General features: G+C 32.2%; 1 protein-coding gene across 2 annotated transcripts in view; it reads right to left on the minus strand.

Moving 5' to 3' along the window:
- Positions 1-462: 462 nt before the first annotated feature.
- LOC126748840 (fibroblast growth factor receptor homolog 1-like) overlaps positions 463-23321 on the minus strand; it is a 121785-nt gene continuing 98926 nt past the window's right edge. For both annotated transcript variants that reach the window (XM_050458335.1, XM_050458336.1), the window contains exons 6-12: positions 19193-19334; positions 18210-18327; positions 17972-18092; positions 17486-17717; positions 4188-4495; positions 2166-2403; positions 463-2086 (exon numbers count right to left, since the gene is read on the minus strand). In XM_050458335.1, the coding sequence (XP_050314292.1) occupies positions 1791-2086; positions 2166-2403; positions 4188-4495; positions 17486-17717; positions 17972-18092; positions 18210-18327; positions 19193-19334 (1455 nt within the window). In that variant the 3' untranslated portion in view covers positions 463-1790. The remainder of the gene's footprint in view (positions 2087-2165; positions 2404-4187; positions 4496-17485; positions 17718-17971; positions 18093-18209; positions 18328-19192; positions 19335-23321) is intronic.

Genomic DNA, 23321 nt, shown 5'->3' on the forward strand with positions numbered 1-23321 from the left:
CACACGGAATCTGTCGAGAACAGTTTGGAGACAAATCGTTTCCCATACTCAATTTAAATATTTGTTCAAACCTGCTCATGAAATAACTTGTTCGTCTAAGAGACTAAAGAACTATTCACTATTGAAGTGTTATTAATATCATATAATGTGTAATTGTGTATATTTTATTCTTAATAAATGTATCTTTATTTATTGGTAATTTACTCTTTTTTCAAGACTGAGTCGTGAAGATGAACTTTGTTTACTGCTGCTCTAAAGCTAACTCCTTCCTTTTGCATTTGGTAATAAAAACGGTTAATATTATTTTCTCTCCTAATTAATTTCTTATTATTTTATATATTTTTATACTATTTTTCGTAATGACTTAAATTTTTATTATATAAAAAGTATTATATATTGTATATATATATATACATATATATATATATATACACATATATATATATATAAAAGAAACAATAATTTTGCACAATATGCTATATTTGTTGATTTTTTTAATTTATAATTTTTATTTGCTGTACAACGTTTTATTAATTTTTGGCCTAATGTAAAGATTGAGTAAATCAAAATATCTAAACTTCCTCAATTTGGCTATAAACAGTTTTATTTTTGATTGTTATCCATACTTGCTACATACACCAGTTAATTACTTTTCTAAGGACGCTAACTTAAACTACGATTATAAAAATATTTCCTATTTAACTTTTGTATTCTACGGTTTAAAATTCATATCAACATTTTTCCTCTCTCCTAAATTTTCATTATTTTGTACATAAGTTATTTATTTTTTGTTTTTGTTCTAGTACAATAAAATTTTGTAAAAAAATACATTCCTAGTTAGGAAAAAAAAGTGAGACTCCAATCTTCTATCTATAAAGAAAGAGACTTAACTTTATTAAATCACACTACTAGCATGTTTAACGATTAAATAAATAAAATACTTAAATATAAATAGAAAAAACTATTTTCCTATATAAACGAGAATAACAATATTATTTACATGTTACCTTTTAACCATCAGAAGATTGGATTTTTTAGAAACATTTGGACATTTGAAACTATCCTTCCAACACGCGCAAGACTATTTTGTTTATTTTTTTTTTATTTTTTTTGGGTTGCACCCACATTCTTTATAAGATTGAGGTACTATGATTATTCTTATAAGGAATTGAAGAATTAATATAATATATTTATTTGACCTTGTTTAATTCGTTCATTATTTACATTATTACTAAGATTTTCAAGAATATTTTATAGCTTGCAGTGTTAATTTTGGCAAACTATCACATATCATAACTAATTAAACTCTTTTGATGATTACACGAATGTATTCTTTTAAATATCTAAAACTTATATTATATAGCCTATCGATAAAAAATACAAAACATCACAAAAACTATTTATTATACAAGATTTACACAAAGCACGATTTAAAATATTTAAAACGCGTTAAATAGACATAAAAAGAGTAAAGGCAATCATTAAGAATGTCCAAACTAAGAATACAAATGCACCTCAATCATCAATATTGTTAAAGGGTATTCGATTTAAATGTGCTTTTGGACAAAATAAAATAATCTACATATTTATATTAATAGTCGAACTCCAATATTAGGTTAATATGTTACCATTTTCAATAAAATTTTACATTAAATTTTGTATTTTTATTTAATTTAACATTTTATTATTTAAAAAAAATTAATATGGCACATTTGAATCAAACACCAAAAAAAGGTAATATCACCTTATGTTCGAAGTTCTTAAAGTTTAATAATGCTTTAAAAGCATATTTACTGTGAAAAATAGAATCCCTCTTCTTCACAGCTCGACTCTTGGCTTGATGGAGGCGTATCTAGCTGTGGGAGGCCTAAATCAAGATACTCTTCGTTGGCTGTTATCGTCAAAATTCGGTCTAGTTCTTCAACCAGCTCGGCAAATATTGGACGCTCATTTGGCTGATAGCTCCAGCATTCCCGCATAAGCATATAAATTTCCAGAGAACAGCATGGAGGCTTTTCCATTCTGTGCCCGTTTCTTAGCAATTGAAATAATTTTTCGACGCTAGGAACTGATGGATATGGGGTACCTACATTTTAAATTTAAGTTTGAGTTTAAAAATCATAAGATTGTTATTAAAATTTATAAATCATATGTATCATACGTACCACCTAAAGTCATAATTTCCCATAATAAAATGCCATAAGACCAAACGTCGGACTGTGTTGTATATACTCTGTGAAAAAGGGCTTCCGGGGCCATCCACTTAACTGGTAATCGGCCATCAGTTTTTTTCCGGTAATAATCATTGCAGTGAATATCTCTTGCTAATCCAAAATCTGCTATCTTTAATACGTAGTCGTCACTGACCAAGACATTTCGAGCCGCTAAATCTCGGTGAATGCACTAAAAAAACCAAGTATGTGGTTAATTGAAAAAAAAATCCATAACCCCTTGAATAAATTCTCTTTTAAGCATTTACACATCTCACTATACCAGTCCGGTCAACTCAGGTCTTGGATGCAGAAAATTTACCAAGCAAAGTTTTAAGTTAAAAAGAGAATCGCAATGCTTTAGCGATATCCCACTTGTATTGATTGCTGGGAGAGGTTATGTGTTTTTAGGTAAAGAACGGTTAAAAGAAAAACACAAAAAAAGCCTCTGGCTCTCTTTACATCTTATCTTTGTGTAGAGCATAAAGATAAGATGAAATGAAGAAGAATGTCCTGTCTATTACCCTTCAAATATTGACTAACCTGCGAACCGAAGATTTCCTGAAGTGGCCTTGAGAGTTAGTAAAAAAGTAGATGAAAAGATAAGAAACTTTCGCATAAATTACTAGCATTTATTTGTATCGACTAAGCTCTCGACTATTAAGGTGATTCTTTTCTAAAAGAGAAACAAACTTTTTTCTTAGCGATTGGAGGAATGTTGATTTGATATAAGAACGAAAACACTAAGCTATACGATCCAGCCAAGTTAAATATATATCAAACTTTGGTATATCGTAGCCAAATTAACATTGCATGGAGCCTATCGACAGCTCTTTAACTGGGGAGGAGGGAAAACTGTATTTTTTTTTTGATATTAGATTTTTGAGAAAAAATACAATACTAATTATAAGACAAAATACTCATCAGCGGAACCCCTCCGCTCTAGCCCGGGGTGATGAAGGCAATGATTGTAACAATACCCTATATATTTATTATTAAACAAGAACGAAGAGATATATTAGCCAAATCTACAAAAATAGGTGGTTATTGGTCCCAATAAAAGCAAATTAATCTCTATTTACCATTGGCTACCTACGTCCGATTCATAAAAAAGAGATATTTATTGCAAATGTTACAAAGGAAGTTTGGGAGGGACGTTAATTGCTGACCCTTCAAAATCCGAAAAACAATAAATTAATAAAACCATACTTTGCTACAAGAATTAATTGAAGACATTTTTTCAAAAATTTTTCATCATCTAATTTTATATCTATCATATGATGGCTCTGCCCTTGCTTCCTGGTGGCTTTTTCATTTGGTAGAGCATTATTTATGGTCTTTAGGATCTTGTGGGCAATTCCAAGAAGTTTAAAGTTTTGGGGACAGTCCTTCGCGTACTATCAGACTATATAACTCTCGTTATACCTTGCCCTCGTGATCCTCGTTTTAATAATGGATGTTCTGTATACTTTAATGTTTTTCTCCTATTTCTCTAGCACAGTAAAATATTTGCGTTCCTGCAGACAGGGTCGTCTAGATAAAGTGTGAGCTTACTAGCAATTCCTTACGTATAACACAATAATTGCTCCCTAATTTGGACAAGGTTTTGCTCAATTGGCTTTTGCTTTGTCATCCTGGATTTGAGATAAGACGGCTTTGCAGCACATATTTATTTTTTCGGGTATAAAAAAAAAATCAATGAATTAGAATACCAAAACTAACTATAAAAAAGTCAGCTCCTTTATTTGCCGCATTACATCTATGTAAAACTGCATAACGTTATAAATACGCTAAACATCGTTATTAACGGTTCAAAATATACTTATAATGTTTAAGTAAACATATACTTATAATTTTGGGTGAGTAAAAGCTTAATCGGCGTTATATTATTATGGGCATTTCATAACATGCTAGTAAAGCAAAATAAGCATATTAGGCTTTATAAAAAAATGTCGGTGAATCATATCCAATACCTACCCGTCTCGAAGCCAGATACTCCATGCCTCTAGCCACTTGGTAGGCAAATGAAACCAAATCTTTTTGAGTTAAAGTTTTCTTTTCTTTTTGCTCTGATCCGATAGCTATTTCATAGCCCCCTGAAGATGGTCGGTGTTCTCTTAGAAAGTCGCGCAAATTTCCATAAGGCGCATACTCGACTATCACATAAAGAGGACCACCTTGCGTGCAACAGCCTATCAAATTTATAATATTTATGTTTTTTCCAATGACTTTCATCATTTCCATTTCTGACACAAGATCCATCATTTCGTTGTCATTGTGGCCATCTAAAAATACCACAGAAGTAAAATATTTGTTAGTTCTATTATAAGCGGAAACTAGGGGAGGCTTTTTGCTTGGTCTACACCAAAACTTGCATTTGATATAGTTCCTGTAGATTAAAATTTAACGTTTATTGTATTGCAAAAAATTTAACACTGTTCGTAATATACAGTTTCTCATATTTATACAGTGTGACCCATTTGTTTTCGGGTCACCCTGATAAAAAGTTTATTTTTGGTGCGATTTTGCTCGGGTTTTTTTTAAATGTTAGGTCCAGAAAAACTGCATCATTATAACAAAAAAAAAATCTGCCATGCAAATTCCAAGGCCTACTAATGTCAGTTTTTAAGGGCCAAATTTTAAGAAACCATGCTAGGCATTTTTTTAGCAAAAAATTGTACACACCAGTGGATTCGGCATCCCCCAAAACGGCCTTATACCAAATTTCACCAAAAAATATTACGTAATAACAATTTTATAACAAAAAATAAAAAGGGAAATTATGCATTTATTTACATTTAAAAATGTGTAGATAGCCATGAAAAAAACAAATTGAACAAAGATAATACAAGCAAATAACAATTCCAAACTAAATACAAATTAAAACAAACAATAAACTAACAAAAATAAATACAAATAAAATAAAAACAACAAACAAAAAAATTAAAAATTAACCGCTACTAAATTTTTGAAATTTCTACTAATCCACCATTGTTTTCTATACATTTTACATTCCTTTTGCCTACATTTAAAATAACTTTACGGACGGAGTAATTTCTGAACAAACCTGGATTATTCTGACTTGTAGATCTTCTAAATTTTGAGGTCTTAATTTGTACACTTTTTCTTTAAGTAAGCCCCAGAGAAAAAAATCGAGTGGCGTTACGGGGATCTCGGTGGCCACTCAACGAAAGGACTGTTTCGTCCTATCCAACAGTTTTCAAAATGTTGATTTAACCAGTCTCTTACTAAACGAGCATTATGGACAGGACAACCATCTAATTGAAACTTCAAATTAAGGTGATTTATTAAGGGTAAATCTTCTAATGCGTTCGAAAATTCATTCTCAAGAAAATTCAAAAATTCAATTGTATTCAAATTACCATTAAAGAAAAAAGGGCCAATAATTTTGTCGCTTAGTATTCCACACCAAACGTTAAAATTTTGCGAATACTATCTCCTTGCATTTATTATAAATTCTGGATTCTGCACGGACCAGTGGCGGCAATTTTGACTGGAGACTACGCCATTTGTGGTAAAAGCGGCTTCATCGCTAAAAAGCATTTTATCTAGAAAATTTCTGTTGTTAAATATTTTCCCTGAAGCCAATAGCAAAACTCTAATCTTCTTGCCTGGTCACCATCCTCTAAGGTGTGCAAAAATGTTAGCTTAAATGCCGGATTAATTAAATCAGGATGCCTTATATTAAATTCTCTGGCAGCTTCTCTCATCGAACGCGTGTTACCACCAACAAGACGAACAATTTCAATTTTTTCTCTTAAATTTAAATTTTCCATGATTACTAATACTGTCTAAACACGTTCTATTGCCACTTTTCACAGTTAGATGTCAAATGTGACAATTTAATATTTCAAAAATTTTTAGAGACAATTTAGAAGTAAAGCGCATTTCTTTTTTTTTATCATAAAATTGTTATTATTTAATATTTTTTGGTGAAATTTGGTATAAGGCCGTTTCGGGGGATGCCGAATCCAGTGGTGTGCACAATTTTTTGCTAAAAAAATGCCTAGCATGGTTTCTTAAAATTTGGCCCTTAAAAACTGACATTAGTAGGCCTTGGAATTTGCATGGCAGAATTTTTTTTTATAATGATGCAGTTTTTCTGGACCTAACATTTAAAAAAAACCCGAGCAAAATCGCACCAAAAATAAACTTTTTATCAGGGTGACCCGAAAACAAATGGGTCACACTGTATATTAATTTTATTACAAATTGCTAACCTAAGAGCTATTGATATTAATGATTATTGGTTCAAACTGCTGCAAACTGTTAAAAATTTAGATATTTTTATATTTATTTAACTTACGTTACCTAGAACGATTCCTATATTTAAAATAAGTTAAATAATTTTTAATTCCAAGAACTTAAAAAAAAATTTCTTGTACAGTGCAAAAATGATGATTTTCAGTTCTGTTTCCTTTTCCGGATTAAAGATATAGTTATTTTTATATTTATTGTACCGATTAAGCTTTATATACTTATCTTTACTAAATATTACATAAATTTTAGTAAATGAAAATTTACAGATTACCCTTCATAATTATAATATTTAAATAACAGACTCTTTATGTTAATAGAGAGATCTTCTATGAGCCTCTAACAGTTAAAAATACAAAAAAAGCCTTTTGCAATGAACAAAATAAAAATATTATTATAAGATGTGACAAGATTTTAATCTGAGAAATTTAACTTGAGATGAATGAGAGCCAGAAAAATTAAAAAAATTGTTGGAGCCTGAACACCTTCCAGAGTATTTATATGTTCAATTTGTTTTCTTAAATATAAAAAAATAAGCGGTAAATATTAAAAAAGTTACTTTTAGCTATCAATCAACATGGCGTCGTCTAGTAAACAGCCGACCGATGACGCTCCTGAAAAATCAACTTTTAAATATTGCAGAAAAATTTGTCGAGTATTATTATATGTGTAAAGTTCTGTATTCTCTTCCATAATTCTTGTGCCAAAAAAGACTGGAGGGAGAACAACGTCATGGAAGTTAGCAACAGAATCAGAAACGAAAATCAAATTTTTACAGTCGCTCAGATAAGGACGCAATCTATTTTTTTCCATATTTAAGGAATAAATCTGATTTTAAACATCTAAAATAAAGTTAAGAGAAACACTATAATTACATATAGACAAAAAAAGTGTAGAGTTGATTTTTTTTCGGTATAAAAAAATGTTTGGAAAATAATAAATAAGTTAAAAAAATTACAGTAATTGTTAAAAACTTTGTTATACCTTCAAACTTGGTGTATAAATAAAAGAAAATAAAATACACCATATATCTTAGAGACACACGTTTTTTCAGGGGATGAAGGGGTGTAAGCCACCCCCAAATAACTTAAAAAATTGTAGTACAATAATAATATAATTAGTATTAAGTATAATAATTAGTATTAATTTTGTTACACCTTCAAACTTGATGTATAAATGAAAGATAATAAAATACACTATATATCTCAGAAACACGCGTTTTTTCAAGGGATGAAGGGGTGTAAGCCACCCCTAAATAACTTAAAAAATCATAGTAATTAGTAATAATTCAAATCCACATTAAATAGTTATCCAAAATCATAGTATTTCATTAAAATATATAACAAAATAGGTATATAATAAAGTTCTAATAATTCGTTAGAACAATAACAGTTAATACATACAACGTATGCGCTCGAGACTTAACAGGACGGTTCTCATAGAGTAATTCAAAGTTTTTCATTCAATTTAATATTCATTTCTCTATGGTTCAAATAAAATATGAAAATTTTGGACTTAGGACGGAATTTTGTGAGCTCATTCGCTTACTTTGCTATATAACGTTTAGATGTTTTGTCTAGTGAGGTTGTAAAGTAGAGGTTTTTTATTAATTAGTTTGGTTGATTTTAATTTATGTTATTTATTTGTTTGCACAAATGTCTTTCTAATTTTTTTATGATTTTCTTTTTACACTGCAGTTAAGTTGGATTATATTAGGTTAGTTAAGGTTAAGTGGTAAAGTTAGGTAATTAGGTAAGGTAAGCTTCGGCAAAGCTGGGTAAGGTTAGGTAAAGTTAGGTAAGTTTAGGTAAGGTTAGATGAGGTAATACAAGGTCAAGTTAGATTAAGTAAGATTAACTAAAGTTAGATAAGGTTAGGTAAGAAAATTATCTAAGGTTACAATTTAGTCAAAACTAACTTAAGCTGGATTTTTATAATAATTAATCTAAATCGGCTTTTGAATATATACAGGGCGTCCCAGCGAAAAAAAAACAGAGGTATTTTTGGTATTAAAAAAATTTTTTTTTACCAAAATCTCGAACACGTCGATTTTATTTTCGAGGGAGACAACTTTCCCTTACCAAGGCACCCTCATACCAGTAACCCTCTTCGAGGGGGTGGGATCACCCCTAAAATCTTAAATAGAAAGAGGGGTCGTGTGATACCTTATTTTAAAGGTCCTTTAATTCTGAATATAATTGCCAAATTTGAAGTGGCTAAAATTTTTTATCCGGATATGACAGCTTGTCAAAATTGTAGAAACAGCGACAATGAAAAAGGTATTTTGAACTCTGTTTTGGATAATATTTTTAAAAGAATAAGGAAATTCTAATTTCAAAGGGGTCACTGATTAATTAAGAGGCCACCCTAATACCTGGAACCCTGTACGAGGGGTTGAAAGCACCCCTTAAATCTTAAATAGAAAAAGGGGTCGTGTCATTCCTTATTTTGAAGGCCTTTTTACTCTAAATTTAAATGGTGACTTCTGACTGACTGATGGATATCTTGTGGATATAAAAATAGCAAGAAATACAATCTTTACTGCCAGTAAAAGTGGAGAGATAAGAAATACCTACCCTTTTCCTTTTGTGTCTTTTAAATAAAACAAGTTTATTTAAATTACGTCAATTTATTAAATGTTCAAATTGTGCCCCGCCTACTTCCATGCAGGAATACAGGTTTTGCTCAAAACGATGCCTGACGTTTTGTAGAACTTCAGGTGTTATCATCTGATACTTATTTATAATTCTCTGGCGTAAGTCTTCTAGGGTGTCTGGTTGGGTAGCGTAAACTTTTGTTTTTAAATGCCCCCATAAAAAAAAATCTAATGGGGTTAAATCGGGTGACCTAGCTGGCCATTCCATAAAAGGTCCTCTCCTTCCAATCCAACGATCAGGAAATATCTCATCAAGATATTGCCTCACACCAGCAGCATAATGTGGAGGCGCTCCATCTTGTTGGAAAACGACTTGATCATCATCAGAATGATTTCCGCCTTCCATTATTTCTACTATTCTTGGATATACGGCATTTTCCAAGAGATCTCGGTACATTTCTCCATTCAAATTTCCGGGCAGAAACAACGGACCAACAATGGAGCCGCCCAAGATTCCCGCCCAAACATTTAACTTCTCAGGGAACTGGGTATGAACTTCACGAAACTGGCCTGGATTTGCATTTGACCAGTAGCGGCAGTTATGACGATTTACGTTGCCATTAAGAAAAAAAGTACATTCATCTGAAAAGCAAATGTTGTAAATAAGACGCGGATTAACAGTTATCATATCACTAAGCGATTCACAAAATTGCACTTGTCTGTCAAAATCGTCCTCATTCAGTTCTTGCACCAGATGAATTTTGTAAGCATGGAATTTATTATGCTTAAGTATCCTATGAACACTACTTTTGCTTACTCCTGTACTCGTCGCCAATTTTCTGACACTTATTCCTGGCTCGGCATGAAGTTGACCTAGGACAGTTATTTGCATTGCTTCATTGACAACAACAGCATTTTGAACCTCACGCTTTTTATTTAAGACACTGCCAGATTCCCTAAATTTAGCAACTATTTCTAGAACGTATTTTCTGTTGACTCGTTTTTCTGGATGAAGGTCATTAAATTCTTGTACCATTCTATTGGCACAATTGTTATGCCGAAAGAAAAACTCTATCATCTCAACCCTCTCTGCAGTAGAATAAACCATTGCTAACAGTGTTTAAACACGTAAGAGACTGGGTAATGATTTAAAATTATTTAAATAAATGCTGCCTTATGAAAAAAGTACCAATGATATTTAGCAAGCTAAATAAATTCTTCAGATACTTGTGTTTGCATTTTATTTGGTATTTTGTTTTTATTTATGATATGCTGATAAGGTGTAATAACAATAATATTAACAATACTAATAAATTTTTAATCATGTTTTAATGATCCAATAAAAAAAATTGTATGAAAGGGTATCAGGCATAAAGGTTTATTTAAAACATTTTTTCCAGAATTTTATTTGGCTTTCATATCCAGAAGAAATCCATCAGTCACTCAGAAGTCACCATTTAAATTTAAAGTGAAAACGCTTTCAACATAAGGTATAACATGATCCCTCTTTCTGTTTAAGATTTAAGGGGTGCTTTCAACCCCTCGTAAAGGATTCCAGGTATTAGGTGGCCTCTTAATTAATAAGTGACCCTTTCGAAAATAAGATTTCCTTGTTCTTTTAAAAATATTATCCAAAAAAGAGTCCATAATACCTTTTTCATTTTCGCTGTTTCCGCAATTTTGACAAGCTGTTTTATCCAGAGAAATAATTTTAGCCACTTCAAATTTGGCAGTTATATTCAGAATTAAAAGACCTTTAAAATAAGGTATCATACGACCCCTCTTTCCATTTAGGATTTTAGGGGTGATTCCACCCCCTCGAAGGGGGTTGCTGGTATGAGGGTGCCTTGGTAAGGAAAAGTTGTCCCCCTCAAAAATAAAATCGACGTGTCCGAGATTTTTGAAAAAAAAAATTTTTCATACCGAAAATAGCTCTGTTTCGTTTTCGCTGGGACACCCTGTATAATCACTTTTTTAAATAATATTTTAATTTACAAGGTTTTTATTGAAATTTAATATTTAAGCTTAAATAAAGAGAACATTTTTAAGTGTAATCGTTATATTCTGTGTTTCAAGTCAGTTAATCACACAATTTCAGTTATAATGGCAGGTATCCCAGGAAGACCTAAAAAACGTGGAAATGAATTATATATTTTGAAAATAGGAGAGTTTAATAAATTCGAATATTCAGTCCTGTTTCTTAAATAAAAATATACTTTTAATTGCATCACAAAAAATGTTTCAGTTATGTCTAATCTGTGGCCAAGAAACCACAGATCCCTACATCGAATGTCATATCTGCAAACGTTGGGTTCACTATAAACAATGTTCCAATATTGAAGAAGACCAAACATCACTGGAAAAGGCAGCAAATGAAAATTATTTATATTTTTGTTCTTTATGTCAAATTAAAAAAAATCCATTTAAAAATACGGATAATGACAAAGAACGTAAATTAGGCGATATTGAATTACAGTTTTTAGTTAAACATTATAGAAATGTATTGACAAGCATCTATAAATACCGCGACTCGAATAAGGAAAGTCTTAGATATAATGAAACAAAAGACGTAATGACTCATTTAAAATGGGATTATTTTGTAACCTTCCTAAATATTGAAACGGCGACAAAAGTTGCTAAATGCATTATAAAGTATACACGGGTAACAGATAAAATGTTTGTATGTTTTGTACTTTTGGGAAGATTTTTACAAAAAGTTATCAACAAATATTACGGATTAAACGAAAATGGCCTAGTAAGTATTATTGATAAATATAAAGAACTTAACAAAATAACTGATCATGAATTTGAGTATCCAGTTCCCTATACATTAGATAGAATAATTATTAATCTATAAAAATCTATATTTAAAATATATAAAATAAACACATTCAACCACATAAAATTTTTCTGATATTACACTAAATATTCAAACTTTTTACAAAAAGGTCAAATTATTAGTAATTACTACAATTTTTTAAACTATTTGGGGGTGGCCTACACCCCTTCATCCCCTGAAAAAACGTGTGTCTCTGAGATATATCGTGTATTTTATTATCTTTTATTTATACACCAAGTTTGAAGGTGTAACAAAATTATTACTAATTACTACAATTTTTTAAACTATTTGGGGTGGCTTACACCCTTCATTCCCTGAAAAAACGTGTGTCTCTGAGATATATGGTGTATTTTATTATCTTTAATTTATATGCCAAGTTTGAAGGTGTAACAAAATTTTTAACAATTACTGTGATTTTTTTAAGTTATTTATTATTTTACAAACATTTATCTATTATACCGAAAAAAAAATAAAATCTACACTTTTTTTTGTCTATATGTAATTATAGTTTGTCTCTGAACTTTATTTTAGATGTTTAAAATCAGATTTAATCCATAAATATGCAAAAAAATAGATTGCGTGCAGAACTTATCTGGGCGACTGTAAAAATTTGATTTTCGTTTCTGATTCTGTTGCTAACTTTCATGACGTGGAAGAACATACATGTCATTAATAAAACCAGAATTGTTTGTTGTGATGATGCTGCAAACGAGATTGAGGTTAGCGGAGTAAATCTGAACAAAGCAGAGGCCAAAAACGAAAGCTTTGAAGGTTAGTAACCGAGTTGACCGATAAGAACAAGATCCTACAGGCACTTCCAACTTCCAGCTTATGGAAAGAAAAGTTTTTTAACGCAACTAAAAAAACGTCAAACTCCCGCTAAAAACACAGTAAACAAAACCCCTCTTCTTTCTCCCAAACATCGGACTTTGGTATCGGTAGTGTCTCCAAACACGCTGACGTGTCCGTAGTTGCTGCCATAATCGATGAAGCAGTAGCAGGGCCTCCTCTACTTATCAGGCCGTGAACAGCTCTCTTATGCAGTGTTGCCAAGTGTAAGATAGAGGCACGGCCGTCTCTACCTTCAGGCCGTGAAATAAAGAGATCCGGCAACACGGCATAGTTGTCTATCTCCCGGATCCGTTCCCCACTATTCAGTGTTATTATTTTGGTTATAATAATTTATCGGGTCGAGAGCCGGGGATTCTGCTGAAAAACTTGTTGTATTTTGAAAGTTTTATTTGTCTTTTAATTGTTTAATACTTTAATATCGGGGGTCCGTTAAAGTTAAAGGGACGTCTAAAAAACGATTTTTTTTTGAAAATTTTTACATAGAATGTTGAGTTTGAACATTTTATTGATAAAAAAGTGAGGATGAAGTAAAAAAATGCAAAATTTTAAAAATTATAAAGGATTTTCTACTTACGTATGATTCACAATTACACCCGGCTTAACTACACTCTATTTGCGACTAGGCATCACGTTGATCATTATATATGCTATTAATTTAAATTTAAAGCCTTAAGTAACAAAATTCAGCAACTTAGAAGGATTTACATCACTTCTTTAGGTGATAAACACAAATTTCCATTCACAAGCAAATCAGGAATATCAAATATGTAAATACGAATTTATTCATAAATAAAAAAAACTGTCAAAATGTCACATATTTATTGGGAGTGGCTACTGTACTAGTACGATTATCGTAATTTTCTGTCCTGTCTCATTATAGGTAAGTATTTGTTAATTTATATAATCATAAAATATGCACACGGGGCGGTAGCCCCGTGTGCGCATACAAAGTGGGCGCACATGGGGCGGCAGCCCCGTGTGCGCACATGGGACTGTGTGGTTGGCGCACATGTGGAGTTGGGATTGCAAAAAGGGATTGGAACCTTGGGTTGGCGCTAAATAGTGGGTTGGGTAGTCGTTTGAGCCCTACTTAGTGAATGGGATAATAATTAGAAAATGGGAATTATAGGCACAAACACGCGGGGCGGGAGCCCCGCGTGTTTGTGCCTATAATTCCTATTCCTAATGCCTATAATGAATTTAAAGATATTTATTGTTTTGACTATAAGTTAAAGTACATTAAACCTCATCGTTATTATTTACCTATAAATAATTAAATATCTTAAAATTATGTTTTTTTTTTCAAAATGTATATTTATATATATAAAATTACATAAAATATCAAATAATTTAAATAAATAATACCTATTTTTTAACACCTGATAAATGTGTTTTGTTTATGTAATGTAAAATCTAACTATATTGTGCCTTTATTATCTAAAATTGAGTCCACAGCCAACCCATCCAACTAAAAAGTGTACCCGGCAAAACCAAAAAATACTACTGAGGACGTAGTGAAGCCACTGCCATTTTTGTCAAGAAGGTTGTTGTTCTATTTTTCTTGTGTGTAAATTACAAAATATGTAATTAAAAGGGGTCCAAAGCGATAAAAAATTATACAAATTTACAATAATAACCCCCAAAAAGTTCCAAAATTGCCCCAATATATATATTTTTTAACTATAGCAAAATCAAGAGCTAAAAAACCTTGTGCAAGTTGGCAATAATTACGTATTTAACGTATGTAGAAAAACCTTCATAATTTCCAAAATTTTGTATTTTTTCCAATCATCCTCACTTTTTTATCAATATTTTGACCACACTCAACATTCTATGTAAAAATTTTAAAAAAAAAATCGGTTTTTAAACGTCCCTTTAACTTTACCGGACCCTAATATCGGTAATAAGTGTTTGTGATCTTTCGCGGTTACCTTCTAATCAGCTGTGCATGTGCAATTTCAACAGTAAAGTCCCATTGTTTTGTTTACCTTCAAATAGGCTTATTTACATTTGTTTTTCTTTGGTTTTTAGTGCGGTTTTAAAACATTACCCCTTCCTGGTTACCTACCTAAGTGTTGCTTAAAGATCTTTTAAAAAGCCAGATAAATATTTCACATACCCATTAGTACTTTTATCATTTTCAGTCATATTAAAGTAACTATTTGGGGCCACATCCAAACTGGAAGAGAGGTATTGAAGATATCTTTTTGTGGGTAAATTAAAATAATCCCTCATTAAATTATATGCACTTGGGGAAAGTGTATATAACATAAATGCCATAATTATAGTATCAGAGGTGTATCATTTCCTTTTTAAAATTACTAATTTAACTTGATTAATTAAAATTGATAAAATGTTGTTTAAATTATTACACTCCTGTGACCGCTCTTGTTGGTCATAGTCGGAATTAAAGCTATCTGACTGAATATCAGAAATTGCAACCAGTTTTTTGGATGCCTCATTTAAAAAATGCAAACTTTTATATTGACCAGTCAGCTCGGTGAATGGCTTTTACCCATTTAGCCTTTTTTAACTTTAATACACACACTGACCTAGTTATAATAAAACTTCACCTCAAGTTCAAGTTGACCTATGTACTTTCTTTTGCCAATGTTTTCCTAAATGACTACACCAAAGAATGCAAACTAGGAATGGGTAGGTATAAGTACACGGCTTTAAGCAACACTTAGGTAGGTAACCAGGAAGGGGTAATGTTTTAAAACCGCACTAAAAACCAAAGAAAAACAAATGTAAATAAGCCTATTTGAAGGTAAACAAAACAATGGGACTTTACTGTTGAAATTGCACATGCACAGCTGATTAGAAGGTAACCGCGAAAGATCACAAACACTTATTACCGATATTAAAGTATTAAACAATTAAAAGACAAATAAAACTTTCAAAATACAACAAGTTTTTCAGCAGAATCCCCGGCTCTCGACCCGATAAATTATTATAACCAAAATAATAACACTGAATAGTGGGGAACGGAGCCGGGAGATAGACAACTATGCCGTGTTGCAGGACCTCTTTATTTCACGGCCTGAAGGTAGAGACGGCCGTGGCAGTAGAAACTCGCACTGCTGCAGTAGGAATCGACGTCAACGATCTCGAAACACAGAACACATCCAGAGTTCTGGACATTCCGGAGGCAACCAACAACCCTGATCCGGAAAAGAATGCCGATTGAAATAATGACAACCCAGCAAATGTCACTGCAAGTGTAAACAATAACAATGTTTTTATTCCTACTCAAACAGGCAATGACAATACGGACGACAGTTATTAGGAAAAAGTCTGAAACCAGTCGAGAAACTGTTAAGAAAATCGAAAATGAAAGAACACAGCCACGGTTTAGAAGTAACAAAAATCACGGCAATCTATAGCTTGCGCAGAAAAAGCAAGTTTTTTGTAACTGGTCTGACCCCAAAAACTGAACTGAAGCAAAGGATGTTATAAAGTATATAGATGACAATAACATATTGGGATGCAGATTCAAAAAAATGCTCACAAAAACCAAGCAAGTAGATTCATTGTAGATGCTTGTTTTTCAGCTAAGTCTCGGAATAAAAAATTCTATTCGGTTTGATGTTGTATGTGATGACTGATTTTTAATTGACATTTGTAATGAATATTGTTGTGTATATCTTAAAGATTTTAACCTGATTATTGTAGCTATATATCATAGCCCCTCTGGTCTTTTTGACACCTTCTTGGAGTCCATGGAGGAAATACTGGGGATACTTAACCTACTCAAATAAAGCCCTCTTATATTTATACTCCTATAAACTATATATAAACTCTATAAACTATATATACTCTAACTAGAGGCATTAACTGCATTGACGATGTCTTTTTGTAAATGTCTTGGACCCAAATTATTTCTAATATATATTAACGACCTTGCAAGCATTGAATCAAACGCTACATACACACTCTTCACCGATGACACCACAGTCTCCTTTGCAGCTGACACACGTGACACGACGTCTTAAGAACAGTCTATTATACCATTTTTCACGCTCGTTTGACATATGCAATCTGGGTGCATTCGGCGGGAATGTCGAGAGTATTTGGTTTGCAACGAAAAGCTGTAAGTGTTTTTGCAGGCCTGGGGCTTAGAGACGACTGTAGATTGGCCTATGGGGCTCTGAGAATTCTTACTGTACCCTCATTGTATATCCTGGAGAACCTGATGTTTGTTAGGAGTATGGTGAGCACTTTGAGACTCATAGATGTGTGCACAGTGATCACACTAGACACAGGTGTCTAGTTGTATCTTGTTCCGGCCTATTGGAGGCTAAGGAAGTGTCAGACTGGACCAGGGTATTGGGCAAGTAAATTTTACAACAAATTTCCATGTAACATAAAAGATCTTTCCACAACTCAATTTAAAAGTAAAGTTAAGGAAATTTTAGTAAGAAATGTATTTTATAGTAGTGAAGAATATCTGAAATCTCAATTTTGATCTATGTGTTTATATATATATATATACATATATATATATATATATATATATATATATATTTTATCTATATGTAACTAGCATTTAAATGTCTTTCAACTTTTGTTCATCTTTTATCTTTGACGTGTATTAGGCTATTGGCAAGTTTACATCAATAAATGAATTGGAATTTGGAATTGAAAATAATATAAAAAAAGAAACAACAAAATAATAAAATTATTTATAATGAAATCATAAAAGTATACCTTTAAGCATTTTTACAGCTACCGTTACTCGAGTATCAGGTTTTACTAAATTTATTGCTTCACCCTTAACAACTTTTCCAAATGCTCCCTCTCCTAGGTTCTTTCCTAATAATAGCTTGTCTCTAGATATTTCCCAATCCGAATCCATGGGTAATTCATATTCGGAAAGTACTCCATCTTGAGCATTATTTAAGGACACTTTTTGCTTTTCGATTTTGACTACTGGCATTAGCTGAAATATTTAATAATATTTTATATAAATTAATAAAACTTAAATACTGTTTGCAAAATCCCTTGACTTATTTATGATTGTTATCCCATTAATATAACGAAAAGTGTTTTCCGAAAATTCTTAATTCTGGAGTGTGGAACTAATAGTTAATAAATACCCAAATAAACACTTCAACAGAAAGTAAAAATAATCGGTTCAAAAATATCGGTACCATTAATATTTCTCTTCCATTCTTAAATCATACAAACACTTACCAAAGGCTCTGTGACATCATCGGTATTATTACTGATTTTTTCGACAATCACTTTTTTTGTCCATTGTGTAATAATAACAGCTCTTGCTGTTTCAACAGCAATCATCTTTTCGCGTTGTTCTCTAAAAGAGTAAAACAAATTGTTGTTTTCAGAATTAAACGTTACTGGGTAATGAATTTTAAGAGCACAATTTAAAATGCATGATTTTATTTTCAATTAGTCTATAATTAATACTTACCTCTTTATTTTTTGCCGATAATAAAGACAAATATAGAAAAGCATTAAAAATACACAAGCTGCTACAGCTGCTATAATTAATCCAATTTTGATTGTCAGTGGCTTTTGCTCAATTGTTTCTACAAAAAAATATTTTTTATGCTTTTATTGACAAAATTACAAATATTAAGAATTATGACCTAGCCCCAGTCATACACAATAAAACCTAAGGTTTTTTATATTTGGTTTCTGTTAAATTAATACTTGATAGCTCTACAATAATTAAATCATTATACGAGGTTTAAGTATAGATAAATTCCTATTAGGAAGATTTGTCGTTTGAACCAGGTTTGCCATTATAAGTATAATAAAATACAAAATTACCTAAATGCAAAAAAATATATGTATATTTTTATTATGATTCCGGATAAAGATATTCAGTATGTTAGTTAGGACAGAAAAATTACGGTGTTTCGCGCATGCAGTATTTTTTACTGTGTACCGATTTTAGTTTTAAAATACTAAAAGTAAGAGCAAAGCTTAGTAATAATTTATTCGAGTCCAAAACTCGATTTGCAACCAGATCAGTTACTGTGTATTGTAATTAGACAGCCGATATTAGACACCGAAGTACAAAAATTTAAAACTGGCCTCAGTTGTACAAATTTATAAATCGATTTTCATGCTTGTTGACGTATTTGCATATTTATGCAAAAATCGAAGAGGGGATGTAAAATGCTAAATATACCTTAGCATTTGACATTCTCTTTCTTGGATATAAAATCGTTACGGTCATGCATTATCTTATAATTTTCATCCTGTAAAAAGTTATTTTTATTGGGCGATTGTGTAGTAGCTCTAATTGTAAATATCCTAAAACTCTTATTTATATTAAGTCTTATCGGACTTCCGTCCAGCTAGTTTTAATTATATTGATAGACTGTTTTGGTAAATTGCTACTGTAAACAAGATATCAACAATAAGCAATTATTATTAACTGTTTACCTGGGAGAACATCCACTACGTGCAAATACGCTTTGGACCTCGTCTGACCTAAGCTGTTTGCCGCTAGGCATACGTACCAACCTTCATCTTCACTAGTTACATTAGCTAATTCTAATAGTTCAGGTTGAAATACGTTTCCTTTCTAAAAAAGAACAATAATTTCACAGGTTCTAGAAAGTTATAGCTTCATCAGAAAAAAAAAATGAATTAATGTAGTTAGTAAAATTTAAAAAGGAAAATTACTGCAAGAGATGGTACATTTCATTGGTACAGATCTGCACCTCATAACGCAACGTGCTCATTAACCACATGCACAAGGAAAAAACCAGTGACAAATATCCAACGTTTGATCCTAATCTTAATCCAGTATGATCTGAAAATATCTAGAAAGATTATTAAGCTTTGGTTACAACTCTCATTATAATTCTCATGAATTTTACAGCCGTTCCCTGCATATATTTAGTTGCTATAAAATTATATTTAGTTGAAAGATACTTAGACACGTTTAAGTTGTATTTCTTAAATTGTTTAACTTTTGTTTACATTCATAATAAATATCTACTTACTTGAAAATGATATTAACATTAGTATATAATACCTACAAGATTTTTTTAAGCTACCACTTCTTTAATCTTTTATTTTCTTAAAAAGCATGAAATAATAATATGTACAATAATGTAATATACCTAATTAAATTAACCATTTTTTTTTAATTCAGTTTTACCTTTTAAAAATAAAAGAATAGCGTACGCCAATGAAGCGGCCATATTTACTATTATTGGCCTGCATAAAAGAACATGAACGCTCCCGGACATTGTGAACAATATCGAGTGTCATTTAATAATATTAAAGAATGACGCGGAGACATAGCGGGTAATTTCTCAGGCCATTTGATAGTTTTTTAAAGTATTTCCAGTAAAATGTTTGAAATTCCATCGACTGGCAGTAAAAATCTAAGCGCCATTTAAAAACAAGCTTATTGCCCTTCGAAAATATGTAAATATAAACTTTGCTGGACTACTTTTGATGAGCCATAATGTATACTATATAGCTATTAAAACAATAGTTTTCATCGATCTTACGCAGGTTAAATTTTACAATGACGTTCAACAACAATGAAATTCAACAACATGTGTTTGTTACACAGAGTAGTGGATAAAAAGAATATTTTCTTTTTGTAAATGGCAAATAGTCTCAGAGACTTAAAAAGAAAGAAAAAAACTATGTAGTAGGTATATTTCGGTGTCACCCATTCTTTATCTACTATTTCTTAATCTTTTAAACTTGGGACTAATAGAACTAAAGAATTGGGCTGTGTGGCATAAATTTTAAATGCCTCCACAAGAATAACTTACCGGTCGATAAATCAAGAAATCATGCAAGTCATTTAGAGGTTTTATCTCTTATTTCAATCCATCTTTCCAGAAAATTTTTATACAAAAATTGCGCGTAATGTAAGAATGCTCTTCCTGAAAAATTAGATCTTCTGACCGACTTGGACTAAAAGTGGCCTAACATTAGTTGGGAATAACTAGATACATTTTACCTGCTGAATTTGCAGGTAAGAAATATTAATGCGGTTCCCGTAAATGTCTGCCTAACATTTAACTTTTCTCGGGTTAACGGGAGACATATCCTCAAACCACAATTAATTAGGTATGTTCTTCTTTAAATAGTCTAAGGGTGGAATTGGACACATATCTGCAATTGTCTTGCCTTACAGTACCCTGAAGGAGAAGAGATCGCTATATAGAAACTATATTGCGAAACTCACAGTTTTGCAAAATTGCAGACGCCGGTAATCCTAATCTTTATTTAGTTGTGTTTTTCTAAGGGAAAAATCTGTTGTTTTTTCATCCTCTAAGCACTTCTCTGTAAAAACAACTCATATTTTGCCCATTTTCGTCGTAGTGTGGCACTGATAGCTATACCACCCAAAACTGCAACTTCAAAAGCTTTGAAGAAGTAATCCATACTTGCAGTGGAGTTAATATGTCAAAGGGTAACTAAAATAGTTTCGGTCATCCTCCACTAAATTTATTAGAAAAAACATCTAGATGTCTATCATCAGGGATATACAATGAGGGTTTTCATCACAACACATAAAAAGCCACAGTGCTTCTGGCAAGGTCAAAGGTTAAAATTACTAACAATAAATAAAAAGAGCATATTAAGATGCATGAGACAGTGACTAAACAGGGTCTACCCATAAGTTTATACCCAAAGGTACCTGAATTCGTCAGTGACCACTTCGGAAGCATTACATAATAAAGCGTAACATTGAAGTGTTTTAATTTACATAATTATAAAATAAATATAGTTACTTAAGTTTTAAAAATTAAAATGAGAAGATGATAATAAATAATAATAAATTCATATTAAATCATACAGAGAAATCAAAAGAATATGGTTAAGATCAATTAAATAGGAAAATAAAAAGACTAATACTCTCTTCGTCACAGCGGACAGCACGGTTCACCTTTGACAGACGCAGGAGCTGGAAAGACCCCCCAGATGCGACGCGGAACTGCTTAAGTAGTAGTCCCAAAGACGTCTGGGCGCAAGACCGGAGATTGAGGAACTTCGCTCCTTACTTTATGGGTTTAGCCGCTATGGGCCCAACCAAAGCCCATTCGTAGATCACTAAAGTTTCGTATAGACTTGAGGGAACGCGACGCGCGCGCGATGGGGCAAATTCGTGCAGTATGTACGGGCTCAAAGGAGGCGCGCGAGCCGCCCGTTGTGGGCGCGCTGCGATCCATTTTTTGTCGGTATTTTCGACGCGCTCAAATAAATTAGCAGCCTATTATCGACGTATCGAAAGGAGAGGAAAAAATAAAAAACATCCGACCCGTAGGTGGCACGTGGCAGGCCCGTCGCCCCTCACGGATAAAAAGTCGCGTACTGGGCGCGCGGTAGGCCCGTCAGAACAAAAAGCCCGAGAAAAGCGCGCGTCGCGGTCACGTCGCGTGCGCGGCGCTTTAGGCCTATACCCGGCTTAATAAGCAAACCATAGAGTGCCTGGTAGAAAGTACAAATACGGGCCAAATCGTAATAATTCGACACGCGGCGCCACTGGCATCCGCTTTAGTAAACCGGTTGAACAATTCAATTGCCGTGAAATCTTCTCCATGCACAGCATATTGTAAACAATAACAAAGAATTAAAACGGTGATAATGTTGATAGTGGTTCAATGAAAAATATTGGCGAATTCCATTAAGAGTCGAAGGCAATTGTAATTATGGTGGGTGTGTCAGTCAGCAGTTTTAAAAGAAAAATTTAGAACAAGGTCATTTTTAAATATTTTAACCAAATGAATAAAAGTTAGGATTCTCCAGATCCCGTCTAAAGCGTAATTAAACTTGTAACAACTCCCCCTCTTCCCCCAAGAGAATTACCAGAAAAGTAATTCTCATGTGAAGATAAGTAAGCATCCAACTGGGAAAAGAAGCAAAGAATGTGCGAACAATCTAATTATTTGAAAATGCTATTCAAGCATTAAAATGAATCAGAAAAATGAAAACTTCAGATTGACTCATGAAATAATAATACTATAATAACCAACGAAATACCAAATAACACAAAATTTCTAGTAATTTCTGATAGAATTCCTAATCGGACATCCAAAACGCTTCAAGTGGTAGGCCTTCACCACAAGAAACTTCACCAGAAAGAGAAAAACAAACAAGGTAGCTACTATCCAATAACCGCAAAAACATCAAAATACTTAGTCCGCACAGCTTTGAGGAAAGAAACTGGAGAAAAAGAAATTATATTAGAATTGAAAAATCAAAAGAACTAATAAGTAAAACACAAAAAAAAGCATACGTCCCGACCAGTAAGCAAAATCGATAAAGTCTAATCGGAATCGGAATCAACGAGTAGCTCTTCTTCTAGGATCTTTTTCAAATCTTTAACATGCCAAGCACCCTTAAACATTCGCTTTTTGTCAATCAGTTCATAGACTACTGGAGATCTTCTTTATTGTAAAGGGACCCAAAAATTTTGGTGCGAGTTTGGCAGTGAAGTTTTTACTAAGTTTTTTCTACTACATCTTTATCGTAATTTTTGCGATAAACTCGCTCACCGACCTCAAAACTAATTGGTCTTCGTCGGAGATTATAACGA

Source organism: Anthonomus grandis, chromosome 22, assembly GCF_022605725.1.
Source record: "Anthonomus grandis grandis chromosome 22, icAntGran1.3, whole genome shotgun sequence".
Classification (NCBI taxonomy): Eukaryota; Metazoa; Arthropoda; class Insecta; order Coleoptera; family Curculionidae; genus Anthonomus; species Anthonomus grandis.